This window comes from Ovis aries, chromosome 22 (assembly GCF_016772045.2).
Source record: "Ovis aries strain OAR_USU_Benz2616 breed Rambouillet chromosome 22, ARS-UI_Ramb_v3.0, whole genome shotgun sequence".
Taxonomy (NCBI): Eukaryota; Metazoa; Chordata; class Mammalia; order Artiodactyla; family Bovidae; genus Ovis; species Ovis aries.
In genome coordinates, this window is record NC_056075.1 from 15887396 (window position 1) to 15914788 (window position 27393).

Here is a 27393-nt window from a genome sequence, read left to right on the forward strand (position 1 = left end):
TAAAGGAGATCAGTCCTGACTGTTCTTTGGAAGGAATGATGCTAAAGCTGAAACTCCAGTACTTTGGCCACCTCATGCAAAGAGTTGACTCATTGGAAAAGACTCTGATGCTGGGAGGGATTGGGGGCAGGAAGAAAAGGGGATGGCAGAGGATGAGATGGCTGGATGGCATCACCGACTCAATGGACGTGGGTTTGGGTGAACTCTGGGAGTTGGTGATGGACAGGGAGGCTTGGTGTGCTGCAATTCATGGGTTCACAAAGAGTCGGACACGCCTGAGAGACTGACTGAACTGAACTGAATATGACCTTTATGACACTGGCTGTTTCTAATCACCCAGAATCTTCCTTTCCCACACTGAGAATTATAAAATTACCATCTCTACCTTCCAATGTTTAATTTTTGGTGGAGTAGACTTGAGTTTTCAAGATAAAAGTCATGTACATTTATTTATATAATTACTTGATATATCTTTGGTCTTTTGAGATGTTTGAATTATCTTAATATTAATGACAAATTCCAAGAATGGTGATCTGGTTGAAATCCAAGAGGTATTTGTTTGGGGTTTGTTATGACTGCAGCCCAGGAGACACAGATCCAAGAAGCATTTAAATTGTGTTCTACCAGACTACAACCTGGGGAAATTTATAAATGCAAAAAACTGCAAAGGTACATAAATTTCTTGTGAAGAATTAGAATTGTTTGTATACTTATGGCTGATGCATGTTGATATATGGCAGAAACCAACACAATATTGAAAAGCAGTTATCTTTCAATTAAGACTAAATTAAAAAAAGAATTAGAATTGTAGATGACAAGATGTAAGGATACTTGTCAGCAAGAATTTTTTTGGGGGGTGTTCAAAATGGTTACATAGTTGTGAAGGGGGTGGAGAACTTTGAAAATACAAAATTGTAGCAAGCACCTGGTAGCAGATGCTGTTTTGAAATGATTGGTGGAGTCCTTGAGTTTGACATAGTTGGCAATTCAAGTTCTCAGTAATGCAGGAACTTATCTAAACACACACCTAATGACTGCGTGGCTTCATTATGGATGCCTGAACCACAGTTACTGCATTTTGATTTGTAAATGCTCTTAAATATGTCATCATTACCTATTTTATGTATAGGCAAATGTAATATCAGTAAGTACATTAAAATATTTTAAAATCTTTCAAATTCAAGGACAGAATATTCCAGTGTTGGAATAGTATTACAAAATAAACATTAAAAAATAAAATTAAAAATGCATAAGAAGAGACATTACTTTGCTAACAAAGGTCCATCTAGTCAAAGCTATGGTTTTTCCAGTAGTCATGTATGGATGTGAGAGTTAGACTATAAAGAAAGCTGAGTGCCAAAGAATCGATGCTTTTGAACTGTGGTACTGGAGAAGACTCTTGAGAGTTCCTTGGACTGCAAGGAGATCAACACAGTCAATCCTAAAGGAAATCAGTCCTGAATATTCATTGGAAGGACTGATACTGAAGCTGAAACTCCAGTACTTTGGTCACTTGATGTGAAGAACTGACTCATTGGAAAAGACCCTGATGCTAGGAAAGACTGAAGGCAGGAGGAGAAGGGGAGGACAGAGGATGAGATCTTTGGGTGGCATCACTGACTTGATGGACTTGAGTTTGAGGAAGGTCCAGGAGCTGGGATGGACAGGGAAGTCTGGCGTGCTGTAGTCCACGAGGTCACAGAGTCAGACAGGACTGGGCGACTGAACTGAACTGAACTGAAGATAAACTGATTGTCCTCAGTGTGAGATATCTCCAACTGGTCACTGATTTGAATTCACAGTTAGGAGCCCCCCCCTTTTTTTTTTCAATTAGCCATAACTGGACCCAATCCCAGGGCATCCCAGGTGGTACTAGTGGTAAAGAACTGTTCTGCCCATGCAGGAGACATTAGAGATGTGGATTTGATCCCTGAGTTGGGAAGATCTCCTGGAGGAGGGCCTGGCAATCCACTCCAGTATTCTTGCCTGGAGAATTCCCTGAACAGAGGAGCCTAATGGGTTACAGTCCATAGGTCACAAAGAGTCAGGTATGAGTGAACCGACTTGGCATGCACACACGGGCCCAATCCCAGTACAGCTAAACCAGCTAGACTGGAATTTCCAGAGTGATCATTGGACACAGAGAAAACAAGATTAAAGCACAATTTATTTTTATCATTGGGGCAAAGTCTACTCAGAATAGAGTGCAAAGTGGATGTAATTAATTGGTCTTTTTATATCAGGGAGGCCCAAGTTGAATTAGCAGGGACTGTCATAAAAGCTTTAGGTTTCAGGCTCACAGTCATCTGAGCGAGAAGAGAAGGCGCCAATGGATCTGGCTGTGGTCCTGGTGCTCTGTCTCTCCTGCCTGCTTCTCCTCTCGCTATGGAAACAGAGCTCTGGGAAAGGGAAGCTCCCCCCAGGCCCCACTCCTCTCCCAATTCTTGGAAATATCTTTCAGCTAGATGTTAAGAATATCAGCAAATCTTTAACCAGTGTAAGTAGATTTTATGCTTCTCCAGGGTCTTGCAAATGGTAAGTAAGTTAAGCCTAATTATGAACCTAATACATATATTTCTATGGGCACAGTCAAAATATGTAAATGTGAAGCAAATTACTTCCTGTAAATTTTGACACTTTTCTTGCCTTTTCAGGTATATCATTGTCATAAATAGAAGAAAAAGGAATGTGTTTTGCGAGTAGAGAAACACTTAGCTCTTTGTATGGTAAAATGAAAATAATAAAGTATTAAAAGCTGGGAGTGTTGCCTCCCTCCTTTGTTTCACAGCCATTTGCTATGATTTGGGGCTGATTTTTGGCATTTTGTGATTCGAGATTTTCTTCCAGAAGTCATATACTACGTAAGCCGCGTGTTTTGTCCAGAGTCAGGAAAATATAACTTTTTTGCAAAAGGGCATTGTGCCTGATGTAGAGGAATTGACCTGGGATCAAGACAAGCATGAGTGATTGAAAGAAAGAAGTCATCACTCAGAATTCTGCAGGAAGCTGCTGTCTGTACCCTGTGAATCCTGCAGGGTGCAAGATGCTGTTCTTCCATGAGATGCAGTCTCTCCAAGCACTGTCTCTACGGTGTTTCCTCTCTTTCTGTATTAGCCATACCAGTGGATTTCAAACGAGGCTGGGAATTACTGGAATTTATTTTTTGAAATGATAAATTTCTAGTATTCATCATAGGGCTATAGAATCAGAATGCTGTGTGAGTGATTCTGAAACAGTCAGTTGGCTGACGGTTTAAAGCTGGGCCTTGAGGACTGCTACATTCCTCTCAAGGATCAGAGGGTGATTATGAAGATCTTCAAACAGGAATCCTCCATATATTAGCCCTGGGATGCTGGAAATATACCAGAATTCCCCTACCTTAGTTTCCTTATTTATAGTGGGGCAAATGAACCTGCTGAAAGTGCTGATTTGAGGATTAATTATAATCTGTGTACCAGTTATTTGGACCATTATCCAGGATCTCAGGTCATCCATAAGTGGAATCTGTAACATCACCATCATACTTATGAATTGAATTAAGAAATATTTTAAGCTATGTGGCAGAATAAAAACATAATAGAACAATGATAACACATTTTGTATCAGGCACAATATTTATCAAGTATTGACTTCTTTTGCTATTACATGCATTTCCATTCCCAGCTCTCAAAAGTCTACGGACCTGTGTTTACTGTGTATTTTGGAATGAAGCCCACGGTAGTTTTGCATGGATATGAAGCAGTGAAGGAGGCTCTGATTGATTTGGGAGAGGAGTTTTCTGGAAGAGGCAGTTTCCCAGTGATTCAAAGAACTGTTAAGGGATATGGTAGGTGTGTATTTGCACATGTTCAGCTTTAATAATGGGTAGGGGTGGTCAGGGTGAAAAACGGGAATTTCAGGAGCCCCCCAGCAGAGCTTGCTTGTCTCAGTGTCCCAAGTGTCAGTTCACTCCTCCTTCCCTAGGGCCTCCCTCCTATTCTGTTTCCCCTCCCATCAGGAATCGTATTCAGCAACGGGAAAACATGGAAGGAGACCCGGCGCTTCTCGCTCATGACGCTGCGGAATTTCGGGATGGGGAAGAGGAGCATCGAGGACCGCGTTCAAGAGGAAGCGCGCTGCCTGGTGGAGGAGCTGCGGAAAACCAACGGTGGGTGATTCTGTGCTCTGTAAACTCTGACCTTAGCAGTCTTCTCTCTCTCTCCGGTGATGCCCTTGGCAACATTTCGGGGCAGCCACATCTTTCCTATGGGTGGTGGTTGTCAGTCTTCAGATGAAGTGGGGAGGGTGTGAAGCACAGACAGCCAGGGGCCTTTTGTGTGTCTGTGATTGTCATGTGTGTCATAGGATTGTCCCATGATGGTACACACAGTGTGGGTATAAATGTGCTTTAATAATGCTCTATCCTGAGGTTTGTGTTCAGTTCAGAAACCACAAAGTATAGTTTTGAGTCTTTTCCTGAAAAAAAAAAAAAGAACAATGTCTTTCCTGTAGCATTAAAGTGGGTTTTCTATTCCAGAGCGTTTTACCAGGGAATACTTGTTAATTGGACAGGGTGAGAATAACACTTATGGGGGTGTCACACTTATGGTGAGAATGACACTCATGAAACAGTGACATTTATGTTCATTTAATTGGACAATTTTTATACATACAGCCTCACAGATATGTCTGAGAGTCACTTCAGGGCCCAAGGCTACAATTCTAGCAAATAGTAATGACATTTAGGGATTTTAATCGTTTAGGTATGTCTTAATGCAGTTCTCAATTATGACTTCATTTAAATGTAACACTTAAAAAAATAACTTTACTGTGTATTTACCTTTACCGCATATTTGAGCTTTCTCCATTGTAATATTCCCATTTCTAGTTGCGGCTTTTTCTTTTCTCTTAGAGAAGTCTCTTTACTATTTCCTGTAAAACTGATTTGGTGATGCTGAAGTCTTTTAGCTCTTGCTTGTCTGTAAAATTGGTTGTCTTTATCGAATCTGATTGAGAAACTTGTGAGTAGAGCATTCTTGATTGTTGATTTTTTTCTTTCAATCCCTTACATTTTTTTTTTTTAAGTATGTCATGCCACTTTCTTCTGGCCTGCAGAATTTCTGTTGAAAAGTCAGCTGATTGTGTAATGGGAGTTTCCTTAATTTTAACTTATTAAATTTCCCTTGCAGCTTTTAATCTCTCTTTAACTGTCTGACATTTTAATTACAATGCATCTTGGTCTGTTGCTTTTTGGGTAGACCTGTTCAGGACTCTGTGTTTCCTGGACTTGGTTGTCTGTTACTGATCCCAGGTTAGGGAAGTTTTTAGCTATTTTGTCTTCAGATGTGTTCTCTGACCCTTTATCTTTCTCTTCTTCTCTTGGAACCTCTATAATGTGAGTGTATGATTGCTGGTGTCAGAGTCTCTTAAACTGCCCTCATTTCTTTTCATCCTATTTTCTGTTCCTTGTCAGTGATTTCTGCTACTCTTTCACCTCAGTGATCCATTCCTCTGTTTCATTTAGTCTATTCTTGATTCCTTCTAGTGTATTTTTCATGTCAGTTATTATATTCTTCATCTCTGTTTGGTTGTTCTTTATATTTTTCAATTCTTTCTTAAAATCTACTAACTTCTTGCTTAGTGTATCCATTCTTCTCCAAAGTTCTTTGATCATCTTTTTTTTTTCCATTTGAGTCATGTGGCATGTGGGATCTTAGTTCCCTGACCAGGGATCAAACCTGTACCTTCTACAGTGGAAACACAGTTTCTTAACCACTGGATCACCAGAGAATCCCTGATCATCTTATTGATCATTACCCTGAACTCTTTCTTGAGTAGATTATATATCTCCACTCCACTTTGGAACATGTTCTTCTGTTGCTCCATTTTTTCTCCCTAACTTGCTATTTTTATTTCTGTATATCTGGTAGGTTGGTTATAATTCCTGACCTTGGAGAAATAATGTTTTTTAGGATACGTCCAATGTGTCCCAACAACACACTGCCCACTCATCATTAGAGCTATATTGATCAGGATTTCCCGCATGTGGACTGTGTTTGTCTTTCTGTTGTGGGCTGACTACTGTAGGCAACCTTGTAGTCCTGGTTGACCTTGGTCAGATTGGTTGACTGTTCCTGCCTTGTACAGAGGCTGCCAGTTGCTGGTTGGCTGTGCTGTCCCAAGAAGTGGCCAATTGTGGAACCCTGGGGCATTCCAGAGGTAGTGCTGGTTCACTAGTGGGTGAGTCAGGGTTCATGAGATCCTAGGATTGGTGCCTGACCACTGGAAGGTAAAGCCACGTGCTGGATCACATGCTGGCCCAGGCGAGCAGAGCCAGATTCTGGAATCTGCCTAAGGGGCCCAAGGATCCCAGAGTTGGAATGGGACCATTGGTTGGTGAGACTGGTTCCTGACACAGCAGGCTGTGGGTTCTGGGGGAATTCAGAAGCTTGTGTTGGCCTGCTGGTTGTTGAGGCTGGGGCAACAGGAAAGGTGCTGGCCTTTTATAATTGGGTGGGTTGGGTCCAAAATCTACAGTGCTCTGGGGCTGGTGTCTGTCCACCAGTGGGTGAGGCTGGTGCTGAGCCTAGGCGGGTCTGAAGTCCAGCAGGTTGGCACTGGCCTGATGATAACTGGGCTGGTCCATAGACTGTAGGCCTGTGGGAGTCCTGTGACTGGTGTCCACTCACGTTGCAAAAGGCTGGTCACAAGGCTAGGGCAGGCCTACTCGTTGGCAGAGCCAGGGCCTAGCTGGTGCTATTGTATGTATGTGTAGTCAGTTGTGTCCAACTCTTTGCAATCCCATAGACTGTAGCCCACCAGGCTCCTCCATCCATGGAATTTTCTAGGCAAGAATACTGAAGTGGGTTGCCATTTCCTTCTGCAGGGAATCTTCCTGACCCAGGGATCAAACCTGTGTCTCTTGCATCACCTGCATTGGTAGGTTCCTTACCAGCTAAGCCACCATTAACCTACTGGTATGTGGACTGGGTCTGCATGCTGTGGGGCTGTCATTGTCCGGGGGCTCTTATCCACATGCTAATGGTGAGGCTTGTCTGACAAGAGCAGGCTTGCTGGTGGGTAGGGCTGGGGATTCTGGCACTGGTGCCTGACCAGTGGTGTTTGAGCTGAGTCCTTTGCTCTCTGATTGTAGGGCCCTGGGATTCCTGGGTCTGGTGCTTGTGCAGTGCTGTTTAGAGCTGAGTCCTGGTCCTCTGGTGGACAGGGCTGTGTACAGGGGTGGTTGTGAGGTCAGAGAATCTTAAGGCAGCCGCTCTGCTGGTGGGTAGCTGCTTGGCCTTGGGCAAGTCCTGGTGCCTACAGGCTCTTGGGAGGTAGGAGGGGGCTGGGTCATGATGCTAAGCCAGAGGGAAGATTCCAAAATGGCACTTGCCAGCACCAGTGTCCATGTGGCAGAACAAACTCCCCAAAATGGCTCCTGCCAGTATTTATGGTCCCAGGGTGAGCCCCAGGTGCCTCCGACCTCTCTGGGAGGCTCTTCGAGATCAGCAGGTAGGTCTGACCCAGGCTTCTTTCAAATGAATGCTTCTATGCTGGGTACAGAGCATGTGAGATTTTGTATGTCCTCTTCATGAGTGGAGTTTCTATTTCCTCAGCCCCCTGGGGCAGCTGAAAGTAAGCCCCGCTGACCTTCAAAGCCAAACATTCCAGGATTCATCTTCCTATTGCAGGACCATCAGGCTGGGGAGCCCAGTGTGGGGCTCAGAAAACTCACTTCTTGAGGCAGTCTCTGCAATTGTAATTTTTCTTGCCTTTGTGCTGTGCTTATGTGGGAGTGTGGTACTTTACTTCACCCCTCCTACTCATCTCCTTGTGGTTTCTTCTTTATATCTTTATTTGTTGAAGATCTTTTCTGGTGGGTTCTGGTTTTTTTTCATCGATGAAACCAGAAAAAAACCTTTTTTCTGTATATTGTTATAGTTTGGGGATGTCCATGAGAGGAGGTGAGGATCTTCCTGCTCTGCCATCTATGCCAATCTCCTCCCACATTACTTTATCTGTAATTGTTGATGGACCTTTAGAATGTTTCAGGGGAGTGCAGCTATCTCTTTAAGATCCTGATTCAGCTATTTTGTGTGAAAACTCAAAAGTGGGATTGCTGGGTAATATGGTAAATTTCTTTTTATTGTTTGAGGAATGGCCATACTGTTTTTCATAGTAAATCATGGACATTCTATCAAGTATACATAGGGTTCAATTTCTCAACTCCCTCATCAACACTTGTTATTTTCTTCCTCTCTCTCTCCTTCCCTCCCTCCTTCCTCCCTTTCTTTCTTTCTTTTTTGATAATGGCCGGATTGTGAGGTGCTACCTCTTGCTTTTGATTTTCATTTTCTAATGTGTAGTTTAAACTCAGACAGTTCTGGTTTTTTTTTTTTTCTTTTTTGTAATGCAAATACCTGATGTCAGCTGTGATTGCCAAGGCATCAGTTTCCAAACAGCATCCGTTTCAAAGGTGGTTATCTGAAATAAACACAAGCTAGCCAGGAGACTAAAAAGCTCTTCCCACTGAACCTCCTTTGTTCTTGGATGATTTCAATGACAAGCGTTTGGCTACTTGTTTTTCTCACTTTCAGTGCTTTGTATTTCCACTTTCTATGTTCTAAATTCACCCATAATGAGCCCTCGAAACCCTGTGCCCTGAACTTTACCCCAGTGAGAGCAGAACTCCGGGCCACTGTGTGAGCTGTCACTCTCTGTCACTCCACTCACAACCTCACAGTGTGTTCCCACGTGTGTTGGCAATATCCAGGTCTTGTTGGTAATAAAGTTCTATGTTTCAAAGTTTCCTGATGACTTTTGCTGAAGGACTTCTTGCAGTCATAAAAAGAATCACAAGGTCTAGTTTATCTATACCTTTGGTTATTGATAGGCTGAGACCAGCACAAAACATGATGATTAACTTAATACTTCCATGTGATTTTCTGTTGCTGCTCAGTGTTCTGTTGTTTTAACGTTATGAACCCTTTTTAGCATTTCTTCTAAGACATGTCTTTGTTGTTGTTGTTATTTAGTTGCTAAGTCATGTCCAGCTCTTTTGAGACCCCATGGACTATAGCCCACCAGGCTCCTCTGTCCATGGGATTTCCCAGGCAAGAATACTGGAGTGGGTCGCCATTTCCTTCTCCAGGGGATCTTCCCAATGCAGGGACTGAACATGCATCTCATGCATTGGCAGGAGGGTTCTTTACCCCTGAGACACCAGGGAAACCCTGTCATGTCTAGTGTGGATTAACTCCCTCAGCTTTTGTTTATTTGAGAAAGTGATTATTTGTCTTTTATTTTTGAAAAATTGTCTTGTCAGATAGAGTATTCTTGGTTGATAGCTTTTTTCTTTCCACGTTTTGAGTATATCATCCCATTGCTTTCTGGCCTGCAATGTTTTTGCTTAGAAATCGGTTGTTAGTATTATGATGGTTCTACTGTATCTGACATATCACTTGTCTTGCTGCTATCAAAATTCTCTCCTTGTCTCTGATTTTGACAATTTGAGTATAATGTATCTCAGTGTGAATTTCTTTTGTTCATCCTAGTTAGAATGTATTGGCCTTCTAGAATCTGTGTCAGTTTTTCACTCAGATGTAGGAAGTTTTTGCCATTATTTCTTCAAATAAGCTTTCTCTCTCTCTTTTCCAACAATGTGTATATGGATCCCCTTGTTGATATCCCGTAAGTCCCTTGTATTTTCTTTATTCTTTTAAATATTTTTTTTTCCTTTTGTTCTTCTGAGTAATAGCAAATGACCTACCTTTGAGCAAAAATTTTATGTGACTTATTGTATTCTTCAACTTGACAGATTTCAGTTGTTTTTAAGAAATATATTCTGTTTCTTGATATTCTCATTTGTTCATGCATCATTTCCTTGAGTTTGTGGAACATCTGTGTCACTTTTTTTTTTTTTTTTTTTGGCCTCACTGTGAGGCATGTGAGATCTTAGTTCCCAGACCAGGGATCAAACCAGTGACCTTGCATTGGAAGCACAACATCTTAACTACTGGACCACTAGGAAAGTCCCTGCATCACTTTCTGATAAAAACTTTGTTTAGATAAATGATATTACTCCATTCCTTTAGGATCAGTTTCTGGGATTTATTTTGTACATTGTTTGAGCCATTTTTCCTGCTTCTTTGTATGTTTCATGACTTTATGTTTAGATTCATTAACTTGAAAAAATAGCTACCTCTTCCAGATTTTATGGATCAGCTTTATATAGAGCAAAAACACTTAGCAAGCATCTTGGCTGGAGATTCTGGGGCCTTCTGAAACCTGTTTTTTTTTTTTTTTTTTGGTGGCCGCAACTACTGTGGGCTTGTGTGTAGAATTTCATGACTAGGAAAGCTTGCCAAGCTCATTCTCAGGAGCTAGTCCTCTCTTGCCCTCTTTGTTATCTGTTTGCACACTGAAAGCTCTGTGGTTCAACAGAAGCAAGCTCTTCCACCCTCCCTTTCTCAGTGGCATCCAAAATCTGTAGGCTCCCCTTCAATGCCCTGAATCAGGTTAGACAGTTACCAGTCCTTTGAGTTGCCTTCCAAAAAAACCAGGACACTGGATGAAACTCCACTCCTCTCCCCCCATTAGTGGATGAGCCTCAAGTAGTGCACCTTCTTTAGACTGTGTCAGGCCATGCTGGTCACAGCAAATCACTTCTCTCACCCTCTATTCTCAGTGATTCCAGACATCCAGACTATGCCAGTTCTGTCAGCACTTCAAGTGAGGCAGGACAGAAGCCGCTTCTTCAAGCAGCCCACTACAGCACTGAATGCATGCTTCATCCATCTCTTTCCTGGGTTAATCACAACCTGGGGCATTCTTTTGCCTCATCATTGAGGTTTGGGGGCGGGAGGTGTTGATGCAGGTGAAGTGATATTGCACTTCTTATCAGTTTTATTGTATCTGTTTTCAGCTTCGTAGTGGCCTATGGTATTGTGACTTCTTAAAAGTTTCTTAAAGTCTCATAAAGAAATTTTAATCCACATATCATTGCTAAACCAGTGTTTCTATGGGGAAAGGAAGGCTGGGACTTCCTCTTACACCATCATTCTGATGTCACTCCTTACTGTATTTTGATTCAAGTAATCTTTAATCACATCTATTTATGTGAATATTGTATCTCTCTATTGTGAATTTAAAAAAAAGTTAATTTATTTATTTGACTGCGTCAGGCCTTAGTTGTGGCACGCAGAATCTTCACTGTGTCATGTGAAATCTCACTGAAGCACAAGGGCTGCCCCAGGGCCTTTGGAATCTTAGCTCCCCAACCAGGGATCGAACCTGGATTCCTTGCATTACAAAGCAGATTCTTAACCACTGGACCACAAGGGAAGTCCCAGAATTTTCTTTGATTGTTTGATTGCACCAATTTTATTTTATAGATCTCCTACCAAAAAAGAAAACTTTTCTTCTAGTATAATTTCGTCATTGGAAATATAATAAACTTGATGTAAATGATGAAAAATTTAAATTTATCAAAGTTTAATATTCTGTTGGGTAAACAGAAGACTAGCCCAGAGGTCTACATAATGCAGCCTTGCTTAAATTAATTAATTTTTATGGTTATTGGAAATGAAGGTCATTTATTTCTTAAGCAAGGAAATTTTTTTAACATTGAAATGACACATAAAGAAATTCCATTTACCAATTAACCTTTTCTGGTTTCACTTATCTGGGATTTATGTTTGATATAAAAATTATATTTTATATTTACTTTGGACAAAAAAATCCAGTTCATAATAATTGTTCACTCATATTAGTTTTTCTTTTGCTACAGCATGGATTCTTCCTGCTTTTACACATTTGCTTTTTCACGTACATGAAGTCTACAATCTCTCTCTCTTTGGCTTCCTCATTGCTGATTCTACACATGACTCTTTCAACTATTCATTATATAAAAAACATTTTGAGGTCCCTAACTGTTCTCATTTTCCTATGTCACGTGTTTATGATACTCAGCACTGATAATGTTAGTAATTAAATGATACAAAAATGGTCTTTTCGGTGTTCTCATCATTCACCCTTCAAATTAACAGATGCCTTAGGTAAAAAAACATAAGAAAAGGCAGTGAATATGAATTGAATTTATTTTAAATTTTTTGGCTGTGCCATATGGTGTGTGAGATCTTAGTTCCCTGACAAAGGATCCCACGTGCACCCCCTGAAGTGGAAGCATGGAGTCTTAACCACTGGACAGCCAGGAAGGTCCCTGGATTGATTAAAAAAAATTATTTAAACACCATTTGCAGCAACATGGATGGACTTAGAGATTATCATACTAAATAAAGTCAGTCAGAACGACAAAGACAAATATCACATGATATCAGTTGTATGTGGAATCTGAAATGTGACACAAATGAATATATCTGTGAAAAACACAGACTCACAGACATAAAGAATAGACTTGTAGTTTCCAGCAGTGGGGGAGGGAAGGATTGGAGGTTTAGATTAGCAGAGGTAAACTATTATAAATATAATGGATAAACAACAGGGTACTACTGTCTTGAACAGGGAACTATATTAAATATCTTGTGATAAACCATAATGGAAAAAAAATAGAAAAATATATATATATGTATAACTGATACACTTTTCTGTACAGTAGAAATTAGCAATGTAAATAAACTATACATCAATACAATTTAAAGATAAATAAATAGATAAACCTTCTTTAAATAGGTTAACATGGTCTTTCAGATTAAGGTAAAAGTGATGTGTCAATTTTTGCATTTTGAATATTTTGCTGTTAAGGGATTTGTACAAGAAATATTGATTTAAAGTTTCTAACAGTTTATGTGTTGTTTCAGAGATAAAGTGTTTCACTCGTATGTTTTGGTGATGTGTTTAAATGTTTGTTATTCTTCAGGGTTGCCCTGTGATCCCACTTTCATCCTGGGCTGTGCTCCCTGCAATGTGATCTGCTCCATTATTTTTCAGAACCGTTTTGATTATAAAGATCAGAGTTTTCTAAATCTAATGAAAACAGTAAATGAAAATATCAAGATTTTGGGCTCTCCATGGATGCAGGTGAGTCCAGTGGCTTTTCTTCTGGAGGAATCATTTATTCTCTTTTCCCCGTGAGGTCCAGATCTCTATACACCAAGCTGTGGGGTGAAAGTGTGAAGAGCACAACCCTGCCCAGAGCTTAGCATCACGGAGTGCTCATCTGGGGCTGCTGGCTGAGCCCTTTAATGTTAGACAGGAAAAAACATACCCACAATTCAGTCCTGTTGACACTGTTCAGTGGTTTTTCTACCAATTTTCAAAGCCCAGTTACTATAAACTACTTTGGTAACATCCCCAAAGCATGCCCACACCAGTAGAAGGACTTCCAGGCCCTTATGGAAAGGCTTCCATTACTCACAAGTCTTGTCATTCAGTCTCCACCTAGTTACTACTTCACCATCTTAGTTGGCAGAAATACCTGCATTTAGGAAGGAGGAGAATATCTCCTTTGAGTGAAAGAGTGCTGCCAGGAAACACTGACTAGGTTAGGACTGTTTGATGCTTCAGTTGGCATCCTAACTGACAAGGTAATTGCTTTGGGGATGACAAAAAAAATGGGATTTTTTTTTTTTAAATTTTGGTGTAAGAAACACAAGCCAACATTACAGGTGTATCCTATACTGAGCTGACATGTTCTGCCTTCTGCCTAAAAGACAGTGGTGTGACCTTACAGTGGTCACTTAAGTGCTCTGGTGCTTAGTTACTTTAGCCCTAAAATGTTGAGTTTCATGGTGTCTTTAGGACCATTTCTGGAGAAGGAAATGGCAACCCACTCCAGTCCTCTTGCCTGGAAAATCCCATGGATGGAGGAGCCTGGTGGGCTACAGTCCATGGGGTCACAAAGAGTCGGACACGACTGAACGACTTCACTTTCACTTTCTTCACTTAGGAGCCTTTCAGTCCTATTAATAAAATACTTATTTTATGTTTGGGTCTATGAGACAGAGGTAGAAACATCAGGGACCAGCTCTGTGCTCTGTATCAGGCTGTGCAAACTCTCTTAACCTCTGTTGTTATCTACAAAATGTGAGTCATTGTCCTTTGTGCAAACCCTTATTTCATGGTTGTAGAGAAGAACTGATGTAAAAACCAGGGAGAATTGATGTAAAGATGTTTTCTTACTGGAAACATGATATGTAGGTATAGAAATGATTATTATTTTTGATTTCTGACCAGAATTTTCTCCTTGAAATACTTCTATCAGCATAGAAAAGTATGTTATTTGTATACTAAAAATACTCTTCAACATTTAGAGACCATATTTATTTTAATATTTATACTACAGTTTCCAACCAGGACTTGGCATGTAAGTTTTAGCTATTTATTTAATAAAACATAGTTTTCTCTTCTAGGTCCTCAATATTTTCCCTGTGCTCCTTGATTTTTTCCCATGGAGTTATAAAAAATTTTCTACAAATATTGCTTATGTAAAAAATTATGTTTTGGAGAAAACAAGGGAACACCAAGCATCCCTGGATATTAACAATCCTCGAGACTTTATTGATTGCTTCCTGATCAAGATGGAGCAGGTAATAGGTTAAAGACAGATGAATTATTTGATTACTTGTGCATTTTATAGATCATTGAATCTTCTGTATTTACCAGGGATGTTTCAGTGGTCTGGCAAGCAATGCTGACGAGCATTTTTAGTACTTGTATGCATGAATCTATGCTAACCATTAAGAAGATGTAATATTTGGTCATTAAATAAGTGAAATACCTTGATTTTGCTCTTTGGGTGCTAATTATCTACCCAAGGAAGAACAGAATGATGTCATAGGTGAATTGGACACTGATAACAACTAGTTAAAAGTAACAAAATATCATGGTATAATATGATGATGAACATGATCATAGCACACAGTGTAAAGGGAATAAAGAAGAATAACTAGATCTAACTGGGCTTCCTGCTTGGCTGGTAGTTGCAAATAGATCAACATACTTGCATCGAAGGACAAGGGGGGGAATATGAGATGGATGGATGATGTATGTATGATGCTGTTTTCATAGGCATGTGATGGCAAAGAGTAGGTGTGTGGACAGAAGAAGCCTTAATTGAGTGTAAAGTAAATGGATTAGCAAAGATATGGAGTTGTACGATTGTGAGCATGAACCCTGCACCATGTGTTGGAAAGACCATTTTTCCCACGTGAATTATCTTGGCAACCTTGTCAGAAATCAACTGACTCATAATTTGAGCATTTGTGCAATCTGGCATCTGTTTCAGTAATCTAAATGCCAGTTTCTACATCAGTGGCATATCATCTGGACATCTTAATTACTAGTTTTGTAATTAGTTTTGAGGTTGAGTAGTGTGAGACCTCTAATTTTTGTCACTTCATAAGATTGTTTTGGTTTTTCTGTGCCACTTAAATTTAGGATAAATTTGTCAGTTTATGCAAAGAAATCAGTGGTGATTTTTATAGAGATTGTGTGAAATCTTTAGGCCAATTTATGGAATAATGTTATTTGAAAAGTTAAGGTGAAATTCACATCAATTCAGTTCAGTCACTTAGGCATGTCTGATTCTTTGTGTCCCCATGGACTGTAGCACACCAGGCTTCCCTGTCCATCACCTACTCCCAGAGCCTACTCAAACTCATGTCCATTGAGTCAGTGATGCCATTCAACCATCTCATCCTCTGTGATCCCCTTCTCCCGCCTTCAATTTTTCCCAGCATCAGGCTCTTTTCCAATGAGTCAGTTTTTCAAATCACGTGGCCAAAGTATTGGAGCTTCAGCTTTAGCATCAGTCCTTCCAATGAATATTCAGGACTGTTTTCCTTTAGGATGTACTGGTTGGATCTCTTTGCAGTCCAAGGGACTCTCAAGAGTCTTCTCCAACACACAGTTCAAATGCATCAATTCTTTAGCACTCAGTTTTCTTTATGGTCCAACTCTCACATCTGTACATGACTCCTGGAAAAACCATAGCTTTGACTAGATGGACATTTGCTGGCAAAGGAATGTCTCTGCTTTTTAATATGCTGTCTAGGTTGGTCATAGCTTTTCTTCCAAGGAGCAAGCGTCTTTTAATTTCATGGCTGTAGTCACCATCTACTGTGATTTTGGAACCCAAGAAAATGAAGTTTCTCACTGTTTCCATTGTTTCCCCATCTATTTGCCAGGAAGTGATGGGACCGGATGCCATGATCTTCATTTTTTGAGTGTTGAGTTTTAAGCCAACTTTTTCACTCCCCTCTTTCACTTTCATCATGAGATTCTTTAGTTCCTCTTCTTTTCTGCTATAAGGATGGTGTCATCTGTGTATATGAGGTTATTGGTATTTCTGCTGGCAGTCTTGATTCCAGCTTGTGCTTCATCCAGCCTGGCATTACATGTGATGTACTCTGCATATAAGTTAAATAAGCAGGGTGACAATATACAGCATTGACGTACTCCTTTCCCAATTTGGAACCAGTCTGTTGTTCTGTGTCTGGTTCTAACTGTTGCTTCTTGACCTGTATACTGATTTCTCAGGAGGCAGGTCAGGTGGTCTGGTATTCCCACCTCTTGAAGAATTTTCCACCAACTGTGTGATCCACACAGTCAAAGGATTTGGTATAGTCAATAAGGCAGAAGTAGAGGTTTTTCTGGAACCCTCTTGCTTTTTTGTGATCCAACGGATATTGAGTATTTGCTCTCTAGTTCCTCTGCCTTTTCTAAATCCACTTGAACATCTGGAAGATCTTGCTTCAGGTACTGTTGAAGCCTAGCTTGGAGAATTTTGATCATTACTTTGCTAATGTGTAAGATGAGTGCAAATGTGTGGTAGTTTGAACATTCTTTGGCATTGCCTTTCTTTGGGATTGGAATGAAAACTGACTTTTCTAGTCCTGTGGCCACTGCTGAGTTTCCCAAATTTGCTGGCACATTGAGTGCAACACTGTAAGAGCATCATCTTTTAAAACATGAAATAGATCAGCTGGAATTCCATCACCTCTGCTAGCTTTGTTCGTAGTGATGCTTCCTAAGGCTTGCCTCACTTTGGACTCCATGATGTCTGGCTCGAGGTGAGTGATCACACCATCATGGTTGTCTGGGTCATTAAGATCTTTTCTGTATAATTCTTCTGTGTATTCTTGCCACCCTTTCTTAGTATCTTCTGCATGCCATACAATTAAGAGTGTACATTTTGGTCGTATTTAATGCATTCACAATGTTGTGTGATCACCAGTTCTTGTTTCAAAACTTTCTCATCACTGTACAGAAGTATATAATGTCTATTAAATGATTGCTGTTCATTCTCTCCACCCCATCATGTGTCAACTTAATCTGCTTTATGTCTCTATGATTTGCCTTTTATGGATTCATTGTATAAAAGGACTCATAAATCACCCCTTCTGTTTCTGGCTTCTTTTCACTCCAAAAATTAAGTTTTGGAGTATTTTCTAAGTTGTAATATGTATGAGCACTTTGTTTTTTTCATTTATGGCTGAATAATATTCAATTGTATGTGTGTACTATAATTTTTTATGCATCCACATAATGGTCAACATTTGTGTTGTTTTTGTTTGGGTGTTCTGAAAGATACTGCTACTAATATTTGTGCACAAATTTCTTCATGGGCACATTTACCTTTTTGTTTGATATTTTCCTTGGAGTGGAATTGAGAAGACATATGATATTAGTAATTTTATGTCTAACATTTGAGCAATAGCCAGACTTTCCAACAGTGGCTGCAGCATTTCTATTCCCGCCAGCAATGTATAGAGTTCCTATTTTCCCACATAATTGCCAGTACTTACTTTCTAATTTCTAACACTATTAAAGCTTGCTTAGGTAATGTGAAATTGTATCTGGTTGTGACTATATTTTGTGTTTCCTTAATGAACAGTGACATTGAATATCTTTTCTTGTTTGGAGAAATATTATCTAAGTCCTTTGCCTTTTTAAAACTGGGTTCCTTGTCATTGTTGTTGAGCTGTTTTTCCAACATATTGGTTGTCATTTCACATCTTTCATTATGCTTTTGATACATTAACATTTTAATTTTATTGAAATATGATATATATTAGACAGATACATATGTACACACATATGAATCAGCCATAGATATATATATGTCTCCGCCCTCTTGAACTTCCCACCTCCTACCCCATCCCACCCCTCCAGGTTGTCAGAAAGCACTGGCCAGTGTGTTAATTTGATACATGTACATATTATAGAGTGATTACCACACTAAGGGAAGTTGCTCGGTCGTATCTGACTCTTTGCGACCCATGGACTGTAGCCCACCACATTCCTCCATCCATGGGATTTTCCAGGCAAGAACACTGGATTGGGTTGCCATTTCCTTCTCCAGGGGATCTTCCCAACCCAGGAATCGAACCTGGGTCTCCCGCATTGTAGGCAGATGCTTTACCGTCTGAGCCATCAGGGTTACCACACTAGCATTGGGTTAAGTCCTCTATCTACTCACATAATTACTATTTCCTTTTTTTATGGTGAGGACATTTAACACTTTATTCTGTTAGTAACTTTCAAGTGTATAATACAGTATTATTAGCTATAATCACCATAATGTACATTAGATCACCTCAAACATATTCATCTCACACCTGGAGATTTTTATCCTTTGACCAATTATCTCTCTATTTCTCTTGGTACTCCCACTCCAACTCCTGATAGTTGCTATTCTGCTCTCTTTTTCTGTGAGTTTCTTTGAGTTAGACATTAAATATATGATGTGTGTGTATCGTATTTAAATTTTTCATCTATTTTGAGTTAAATTTTTTATATGGCGTGAGACAGGGTCCATTCAACGTCACTGTTCATTAAGGAAACAAACACAAACACAGGGTCATGTCCTGTGTTTTTCCTGCACCTCATTATTCCTGCACCATTTCACTGTCAGTGTAACTATCTCATAGTAACAAAATAATTCTAATTCTTCCCTTCCATCCCTTAATAGCATGCTGTCATTCCTTCCACCTGTATATAAGCATATATATATTTATATATGATGTTTTCATAAGCATTACTCCATCGAATACATTGTTGTTATTTTGAACTTTTAGCTGTTAAATCAGTTATGAATAAGGAAAAGAAAACTTTTTTATGTTTATGCATTCTTTTCTTTGTAATTCTTTATTTCTTTATGTAGATGTGGTTTTGATTGATATGATTTTCCTTCTCTCAAAAGAATTTCTTTTAACACGTCTAGCAAGATAGTCATGCTGGTAACAGATTACTTCTTTGTTTTTTTGATCTGAGCAGTTCTTCCTTTCTTTTTCTGTGGAAACATCATTTTGCAGGGTACACAGTCTTGGTTTGTGGTTTCTTTTTCTCAACACTTCAAATATTTCACTCCACTCTCTTCTTACTTATAAGGTATGTGAGGTAAAGTCAGAATACTTCTCATCCTTTTTCCTCTTAAGCAAGGCACTTTTTACTTTTGGCTTTTTAAGAATTTTAAACTTACCTTTGGCTTTTCGTAGTTTGAAAATATATGTCTAGAGTAGGATTTGTTTTTGTTTTTTGGCAATATTTTAATCAGTGTTCTTTGAGTTTCTTAGATCTGTAGTTTGGTGTATGATACTAATTTGGGGGAAATTCTGATTCATTATTGTCTCAAATATTTTTTCTACTTCTTTTCCTCTTACTTTTCCTTCTGGCTTTCCCAATATGAGTATGTTACACATTTTGAACTTGTCTCATAGCCCTTAGGTTTGCTTTTTCCTTTTTCTGTCTCTCTTTTTAAAGTCTCTTTCTCTGTGTCTTAGAGGTTTCTACGGTGGTATCCTCAAGTTCATAGATTATTTCTTCACTGTGTCTAGTGTAATACTAAGCCTGTCTCCTACTATTATTATAGAACTCTTCATTTATCCTTTCAATTATTTCAATGTTTGCTTCATTTATTTTGTGGCTCTGTTGTTTGGTGCACATAGGTGATGCTGTTATTGTTGTTGCTTAGTAGCTACATCCTGTCCAACTCTTTTGTGACCCTATGGGCTGTAGCCCGTTATGCTTCTTTGTTCATGGGATGTCCCAAGTGAGAATACTGGAGTGGGTTGCCATTTTCTTCTACATAGGATCTTCCCAACCCAGGGATTGAACTTGCAGGCAGGTTCTTTACTGCTGAGCCACTGGAGAAGCACACATATAGATGTGTAATTTATAGCATCTTGAAGAATTCACCTTTGTTGATCCAGTAAAAAAACACTCCATTCTCATTTGTTCCATTTAATTTCTTTTTGATTAAAATCTAACTTTTTTCTAACATTCCTGCTGTATTTGGTGACTCACTGCTTGCAAAATCTTTTTTTCTCTTTTTCATTCAACATATTTGTATCTTTCAGTCTTAAGTGGGTTTCTTATAGACAATATGCAGTTTTTAATTGAAAAGAATTGACATAAAATATGTTATAGATGTACAACATAGTGATTCAATAAATGTATATATTGCAAGATGATTAGCATAATAAATGTAGTTACCATTCATTCACACATGGTTATAGGTTTTCTTTCTTGTAATGAGAACTTTTAGGATTTACTTTCTTAGAAACTTTCAGAGATACAATACAGTATAAACTATAGTCATCATGCTGTGTAGTAGTTACCCATGATTTATTTATTTTATAACTGGAATTTTGTACCTTTTGAGTTCTTTTATTCATCTTGACCACTCCCCATCTCTGGCAGCCAATGTGTTCTCTGTATTTATGAGATCAGATTTTTAAAATATTTCACATGTAAGTTTGATCATATGGTAGTTATCTTTGTATCTGATATGTTTCATTTACTGTGATAACTTCAAGGGCCATCCTTCATGATATCACAGGTGTTAGGATTTTCTTCTTTTGCATGCCTGAATTATATTCTATACATGCATGGATATATTATGGATATATAATAGCTTATATATACAGTTTAAAATTTTGTTCTTTAAATATATGTCTTAAATTGTGAGTTTTAGTCAAAGTGACTAATCACTTTAATTAATTTTGAAGGATTAGTTTAATATTAATGGTTTTATTTCTGTTCTGCTGTTTTTTGCTTTAATGCATTTTATGATTGCTGTTTCTCAATTTTTCCATTATAGTCATATTTTTTGTTTGATCACTTTTGCAGGCACTTTTTTAATGCCCTCTTCAATTTTTTTGTGTTATTTTTCAATTGATTTCTTAGTACTTATAATGGGGATTACTGTTAACATCCTAAATGTATAGCAGTCCAGTATAAATTGCTTCCACAGTAGCTTCAAATTGCATATGTTAACTCTGCTCCCAACCAATGTCATCTCCCTTTATTTTGTTGATGTTGTAAATTTCACCTTTATATCTTTTCTACCTAGAACAGCTATTTCTAATGATTTTTATTCAATTTTTTATTAAATAATATAGAAGAGTTTTTATACTAGGATACAATAATATTAGCTTTAGTATTTACTTACCTTATTATTTTTAACAAAAATATTTATTTGTCATTCTGGGTTTGAATTATCATGTAATACATTTTTATTTTAAACTGAAAGGTGATTCCCTTTAGCATTTCTTGTAGACCCCGTCTTTTAAAAAAGAACCCCTTAAGTTTTATTTTGGAGATGTCTTCTATCACCTATTTTGTGGACAGATAGTTGTGCCAGATATAGAGTTTTTGGTTGACATTTTTACACTGAGGGCTTAATATCTTTCCATTGATTTATGGTTCCCACAGTTTCTGGAGAAAAATGATACATTATGCTATTGTGGGTCCTTTGTACATGATGAGTCACTTCTCCCTTGATGCTTCAAACATTCTCTAGTTTTGGGTTTTGATACGTCTTGCTCTGGGTCTTTTTGGCTTCAATATTCTTGGAGTTTGTTTAGCTTCTTTTATTCATACATTCATGTATTTCACCAAATTTTGGAAGTTTTCAGCCATTCTTTTTTCAAATATTTATCTTTTATTTCTTCTCTCTTTCCTGGGGCTCCCATTAAGTGGATGTTGGTATACTTGTTTGAGTTCCAGTTGTGTCTCAGGCTCTGTTCATTTTTCTTTCTTCCTTTTTCTTCCTGATATTCACAGGAAATTTCTGTTCTGGCTTCACGTTTGATGTTTTATTTTTGGGCTTCCTCCAGTCTGCTGTTGAAAAATTCTGGTAATTTTTTTTGCTGTTGTTAATTTCAGGTATTGTACTTTTCAGCTCTGAAGTTTCTCTTTGGTTCCTTTGTATAATACTTTTCTTATTATTCCCCACTTGTTTATATATTTTCCTGATTTGCTTTAGTTCTTGTATGTGGTATTCTTCAGCTCTTTGAGCTGGTTTAAGACATGAATTTTAAAGTTTTTATTGAGTAAATCCAATATGTCTGGGGTTCATCAGGAATGATTTGTGTCAATTTGTTTTTTACCTGTTAATGGGTCATGTTTACCTGCTTTTGGTATGCTTACTAATTTTTAAAAAATCAAATCATTCCTAGGAAAAACACAATCATCAGTCAGAATATACATTTGAAAACCTGACAATCGCTGTATCTGATTTGTTTGGAGCTGGGACAGAGACAACGAGCACCACGCTGAGATATGGACTCCTCCTCCTGCTGAAGCACCCAGAGGTCACAGGTATGATAACATGGTGGGCAGGGTGATTTCAGGAAAGATATTGGAAAGAGACTAGGAGTGCTTTCCACCTTGTTTCTCTTATGGTGGTCATTTAGTCTCTAAGTCGTGTCCAACTCTTGAGACCCCATGGACTATAGCCTGCTGGGCTCCTCTGTCCATGGGATTTCCCAGACTAGAATACTGGAGTGGTTTGCCACTTCCTTCTCCAGGGGATCTTCCTGACCCAGGGATCAAGCCCAGTCTCCTGCATTGCAGGCAATCCCTTGGATTGCAGGCAGATTCTTTCGAGCCACCAGGGAAGCCCTTAAATCTCTGTTTGAGCACCTTAATGTTTTTCAGATGTAGTGACGGGAAAGTAATGGGACATTTTTACATAATATAGCAGGATGACAGCAGTGAAGACACTGAAAGGTAGAGAAATCAACACAGCAGCATCTGGATTTCATGGGAGGTCATGTGTAGCAGGCATACCCAGCATGAGTTGGCTTGCAGTTGTATAATGGCTTTCTTATGGAAAGATCACTCTGGAGTTTCCTTATTCTGAAAATGCAGCGTTCTAAAGCCAGGGCACAGAAAATGGAAATTCTGCTTATTGAAACATGAATGGAAATCCTGGAAATTTTGTGAGATTGCCTTATGAAATTTTCAGTGTTATGAGTGCTTAAAAAAGTTATATTGACAAGGAATTGGTTTAAGATGTGCATATAAAGGAATTTTATTTGTAAGGAAGTTTATTTCCAGGAAAATATTTCTTACCAAAATAATAATTTGGTAGTGGTGGGGGTTGGGGTCAATAATTTTATCCTTTGCAAATAACTTTTTGTTAGAAATTAACCTTTAAAGAGTTAACAGCTGTGAACAGCAGTTTAGAAATACATATGATCTTCTGTTGTGTTAGGATTTCAGTAAAATGACCATAGCCTGTTAACAGGCCAGAGTTAGCTTTTTGAAACTGGAGAGGCAGATAACACATCTTCAACAAATTTTTGAAACACAGAGTATATTGAGAGGTGACAGTGAAGTCAGACAGAGAATGAAGTTATGGCCTACATGTCAGAAGAGAAAGTTGTATAATGAGAGTCATTTGTGTCCTTACCATCCTGTAAGTTTCAGTATTTAGAAGTACCAAAAATCAAAGAGGAGAGAGGGAGAAATAGGCTGATAAACGTAGCTGTCCCAGTCACGACCCTTTCAGTTCAGTTCAGTTCAGTTGCTCAGTCGTGTCTGACTTTTTGCGACCCCATGAACTGCAGCACGCCAGGCCTCCCTATCCATCACCAACTCCTGGAGTCTACCCAAACCCATGTCCATTGAGTCGGTGATGCCATCCAACCATCTCATCCTCTGTCGTCCCCTTCTCCTCTTGCTCTCAATCTTTCCCAGCATCACGGTCTTTTCAAAAGAGTCAGCTTTTTGCATCAGGTGGCCAAAGTATTGGAGTTTCAGCTTTAGCATCAGTCCTTCCAATGAACATCCAGGACTGATCTCCTTTAGGATGGACTGGTTGGATCTCCTTACAGTCCAAGGACTCTCAAGAGTCTTCTCCAACACAACAGTTCAAAGGCATCAATTCTTCAGTGCTCAGCTTTCTTCATAGTCCAACTCTCACATCCATACATGACCGCAGGAAAAACCATAGCCTTGTCTAGACAGACCTTTGTTGACAAAGCAATGTCTCTGCTTTTTAATATGCTGTCTAGGTTGGTTATAATGTTCCTTCCAAGGAGCAAGCATCTTTTATTTCATGGCTGCAGTCCCCATCTGCAGTGATTTTGGAGCCCAGAAAAATAAAGTCAGCCACTGTTTCCGCTGTTTCCCCATCTATTTGCCAGGAAGTGATGGGACCAGATGCCATCTTAGTTTCCTGGATGTTGAGCTTTAAGCCAACTTTTTCACTCTCCTCTTTCACTTTCATCAAGAGGCTCCTTAGTTCTTCACTTTCTGCCATAAGGGTGGTATCATCTGCATATCTGAGGTTATTGATATTTCTCCCAGCAATTTTGATTCCAACTTGTGCTTCTTCCAGCCCAGTGTTTCTCATGATGTACTCTGCATAGAAGTTAAATAAGCAGGGTGACAATATACAGTGTTGACATACTCCTTTTCCTATTTGGAACCAGTCTGTTGTTCCATGTCCAGTTCTAACTGTTGCTTCCTGACCTACATACAGGTTTCTCAAGAGGCAGGTCAGGTGGTCTGGTATTCCCATCTCTCACAGAATTTTCCACAGTTTATTGTGATCCACACAGTCAAAGGCTTTGGCATAGTCAATAAAGCAGAAATAAATGTATTTCTGGAACTCTCTTGCTTTTTCCATGATCCAGCGGATGTTGGCAATTTGATCTCTGGTTCCTCTGCCTTTTCTAAAACCAGCTTGAAAATCAGGAAGTTCACAGTTCATGTATTGCTGAAGCCTGGCTTGGAGAATTTTGAGCATTACTTTAGTAGCGTGTGAGATGAGTGCAATTGTGTGGTAGTTTGAGCATTCTTGAGCATTCTTTGGCATTGCCTTTCTTTGGGATTGGAATGAAAACTGACTTTTCCAGTCCTGTGACCACTGCTGAGTTTTCCAAATTTGCTGGCATATTGAGTGCAGCACTTTCACAGCATCATTTTTCAAGATTTGAGATAGCATGACCCTTTGACAGCTCCTTTTATCAGGTCATTCTTTCCCCAGTAGGATGAGAGGAGCTTTTTGCCTAGAGAAACTGAAACTAAGAGGCTTTACACTTAGGATACTGGTCAGAGACAGGGGCAAAGAGTGAGGTCACAACTTGGAGGAAAGGTTAGGGAAAAATCCTCTTTTCTTGAATTCAGGGACTTTTACCTCCTTTCTCCATCCTGCTTTCTGAATTTGAGCAGCCAGAGAAAAACTCCCGAGAGTGAGCACTGTGGAGAAAAGACCTCCAAATTTTACCATGCAGATAGAAAATTCTCTCGACATGTCTAGCAGAGTGAATGAAATAAAAATTTCCACCCATGACACAGGTCATGAAATTTCAGAACACCAGAATAAAAGAGAAAATAAAAAAAACTTTCAGAGAGATGTAGCATGTCATAGATAAAGGATTAGAGTTCACTAAGGCATCAGAATTCAAGTCAACTATCAGACTTTCATATTCAAATACCTGAAGTCATGTCAGAGGAAGTCATGGGCTTCAGGAATCTTGAGAACTCTTGAAGCAGAAAAAGTGTCAGGGCTGTTGCTAGATAGCAGGCCTGGTAAATGTCCACTTCTAAGTGGATCAGGTGGATAAAGCAGGTATGAAGGGAGATGCCAAGAACAAAAGACAAAAGGTGATGGATTGTTTGTGGCTTCCGAATAGTAGGGAAATTATTATTAGGAGTTTGAAACATCTACCTCAGTATTTGGAAAGAATCCTAAATCAGGGTACGGAGTTTTATGAACTGAATTAAAGAAACATAGTAAGGTCCAAGAAAGTACCAAAAGGAAGCATAATCATAGTTTTCTTAAGAGTGAGCATTGTTTATTTAGTCAGAATGATGTTAAAATGAATGTTTTAAGAGCTAAAAATTATGGTGTAAATATATTGAAAGTGGAGTAAGGGGATTTGTGTGTGTGTTTTGTATGAGGTGACTGTAGAGATGTAAATTCTCAACCCTCATACCAGGAAATCAGATATTGTTTAAAAATCTGTACGTAAAAAATAGAAGCAGGGTCATTGATTAGAAATAGGACAAAAATTTCAGAAGAAACCACTAGAATGTTGAAAGTGACAGCATTTGGCAATTGGAGGAAGAGAGCAGCACTGCATATTGCACACATATAATACCCAAATGCACGCAAACACATATAACTTACCTTTTCAGTCCACATATTATTTTGATATAACATTAATAGATTCTTGTTTTTTTCCCTCCAACGACTTTAGTTTCTTGACCTTGTGTTGTGTTTTTATTTTCAAACATTTTATCATTTCTGCTTCTATTATTGTGTATGCTAACATATAAGTCTGTTTAGCTATATCTTAAGTCTAGCTTGTCAGAGACTTACATGTATTTGTATTATGGCAATTCTCTCTCCATGTCGAGGTGCATTTCTGAGCATATAACTTAACTGTATAATGCTGTTGGGATGCCTTCATGAAGCATCATATATCCCTGAATTGCTGTGCAAATGTGGTGTGCATTTTTTTCTTCTTCAGTCTTGCTTATCTCTTATCAGCTAAGATCCAGGAAGAGATTGACCACGTGATTGGCAGACACCGGAGCCCCTGCATGCAGGACAGGACCCGCATGCCCTACATGGATGCTGTGGTGCATGAGATCCAGAGATACATTGACCTGGCTCCCACGAGTGTACCTCATGCTGTGAACTGTGACGTAAAATTCAGAAACTACCTCATCCCCAAGGTAACATTGGTTTCTCTTATATTGACCTCGGTGGTACTGAAGTTCCCATTTTAGAGAGTTTGTGTGCCATCCTCTATGAAAGCAAGACAAAAGAAGTATAAGTAATCATTTGTGTGCAGGCTTGATGAATTGTGTGTTTTTTTCCAGTTTAGTCTGTAAGCTTTATAACAGATTTGACAGCTAGCAGTGCAAGACTTCCAAATTTTCTGTTTCTTTTATTTGGTTTGATGAAAGTTAACTGTTTACATTTCCAATGAATCCTTTTTTTCCCCTTAGGTGCTTATTGTTGTTTCAAAATGCCTTTTCCACTTTGCTATCTGGATTGAAAATATAACTGATTTTATCATTTTAATAACTTTATATGAAGCAATCTTGCCAAATTTAAAATCAGTGTTTAAAATTTCCCTCTAGATTAACTGCAGTTTCTCTATACATTGTCATGCTGTCTGGGCTAATAACTTTCTTTTAACCTTGTTT

General features: G+C 38.9%; 1 protein-coding gene across 3 annotated transcripts in view; it reads left to right on the forward strand.

Moving 5' to 3' along the window:
- The first annotated feature begins 2300 nt into the window (after window positions 1-2300).
- LOC101106641 (cytochrome P450 2C19-like) overlaps window positions 2301-27393 on the forward strand; it is a 46194-nt gene continuing 21101 nt past the window's right edge. For 2 of the 3 annotated variants that reach the window (XM_060405034.1, XM_004020049.5), the window contains exons 1-7: window positions 2301-2497; window positions 3664-3826; window positions 3998-4147; window positions 12857-13017; window positions 14349-14525; window positions 22401-22542; window positions 26729-26916. In XM_060405034.1, coding sequence (XP_060261017.1) covers window positions 2330-2497; window positions 3664-3826; window positions 3998-4147; window positions 12857-13017; window positions 14349-14525; window positions 22401-22542; window positions 26729-26916 — 1149 coding nt within the window. In that variant the 5' untranslated portion in view covers window positions 2301-2329. Of the gene's footprint in view, window positions 2498-3663; window positions 3831-3997; window positions 4148-12856; window positions 13018-14348; window positions 14526-22400; window positions 22543-26728; window positions 26917-27393 lie in introns of those variants that run through there. The other variant, XM_027960329.3, reaches the window with a different exon arrangement.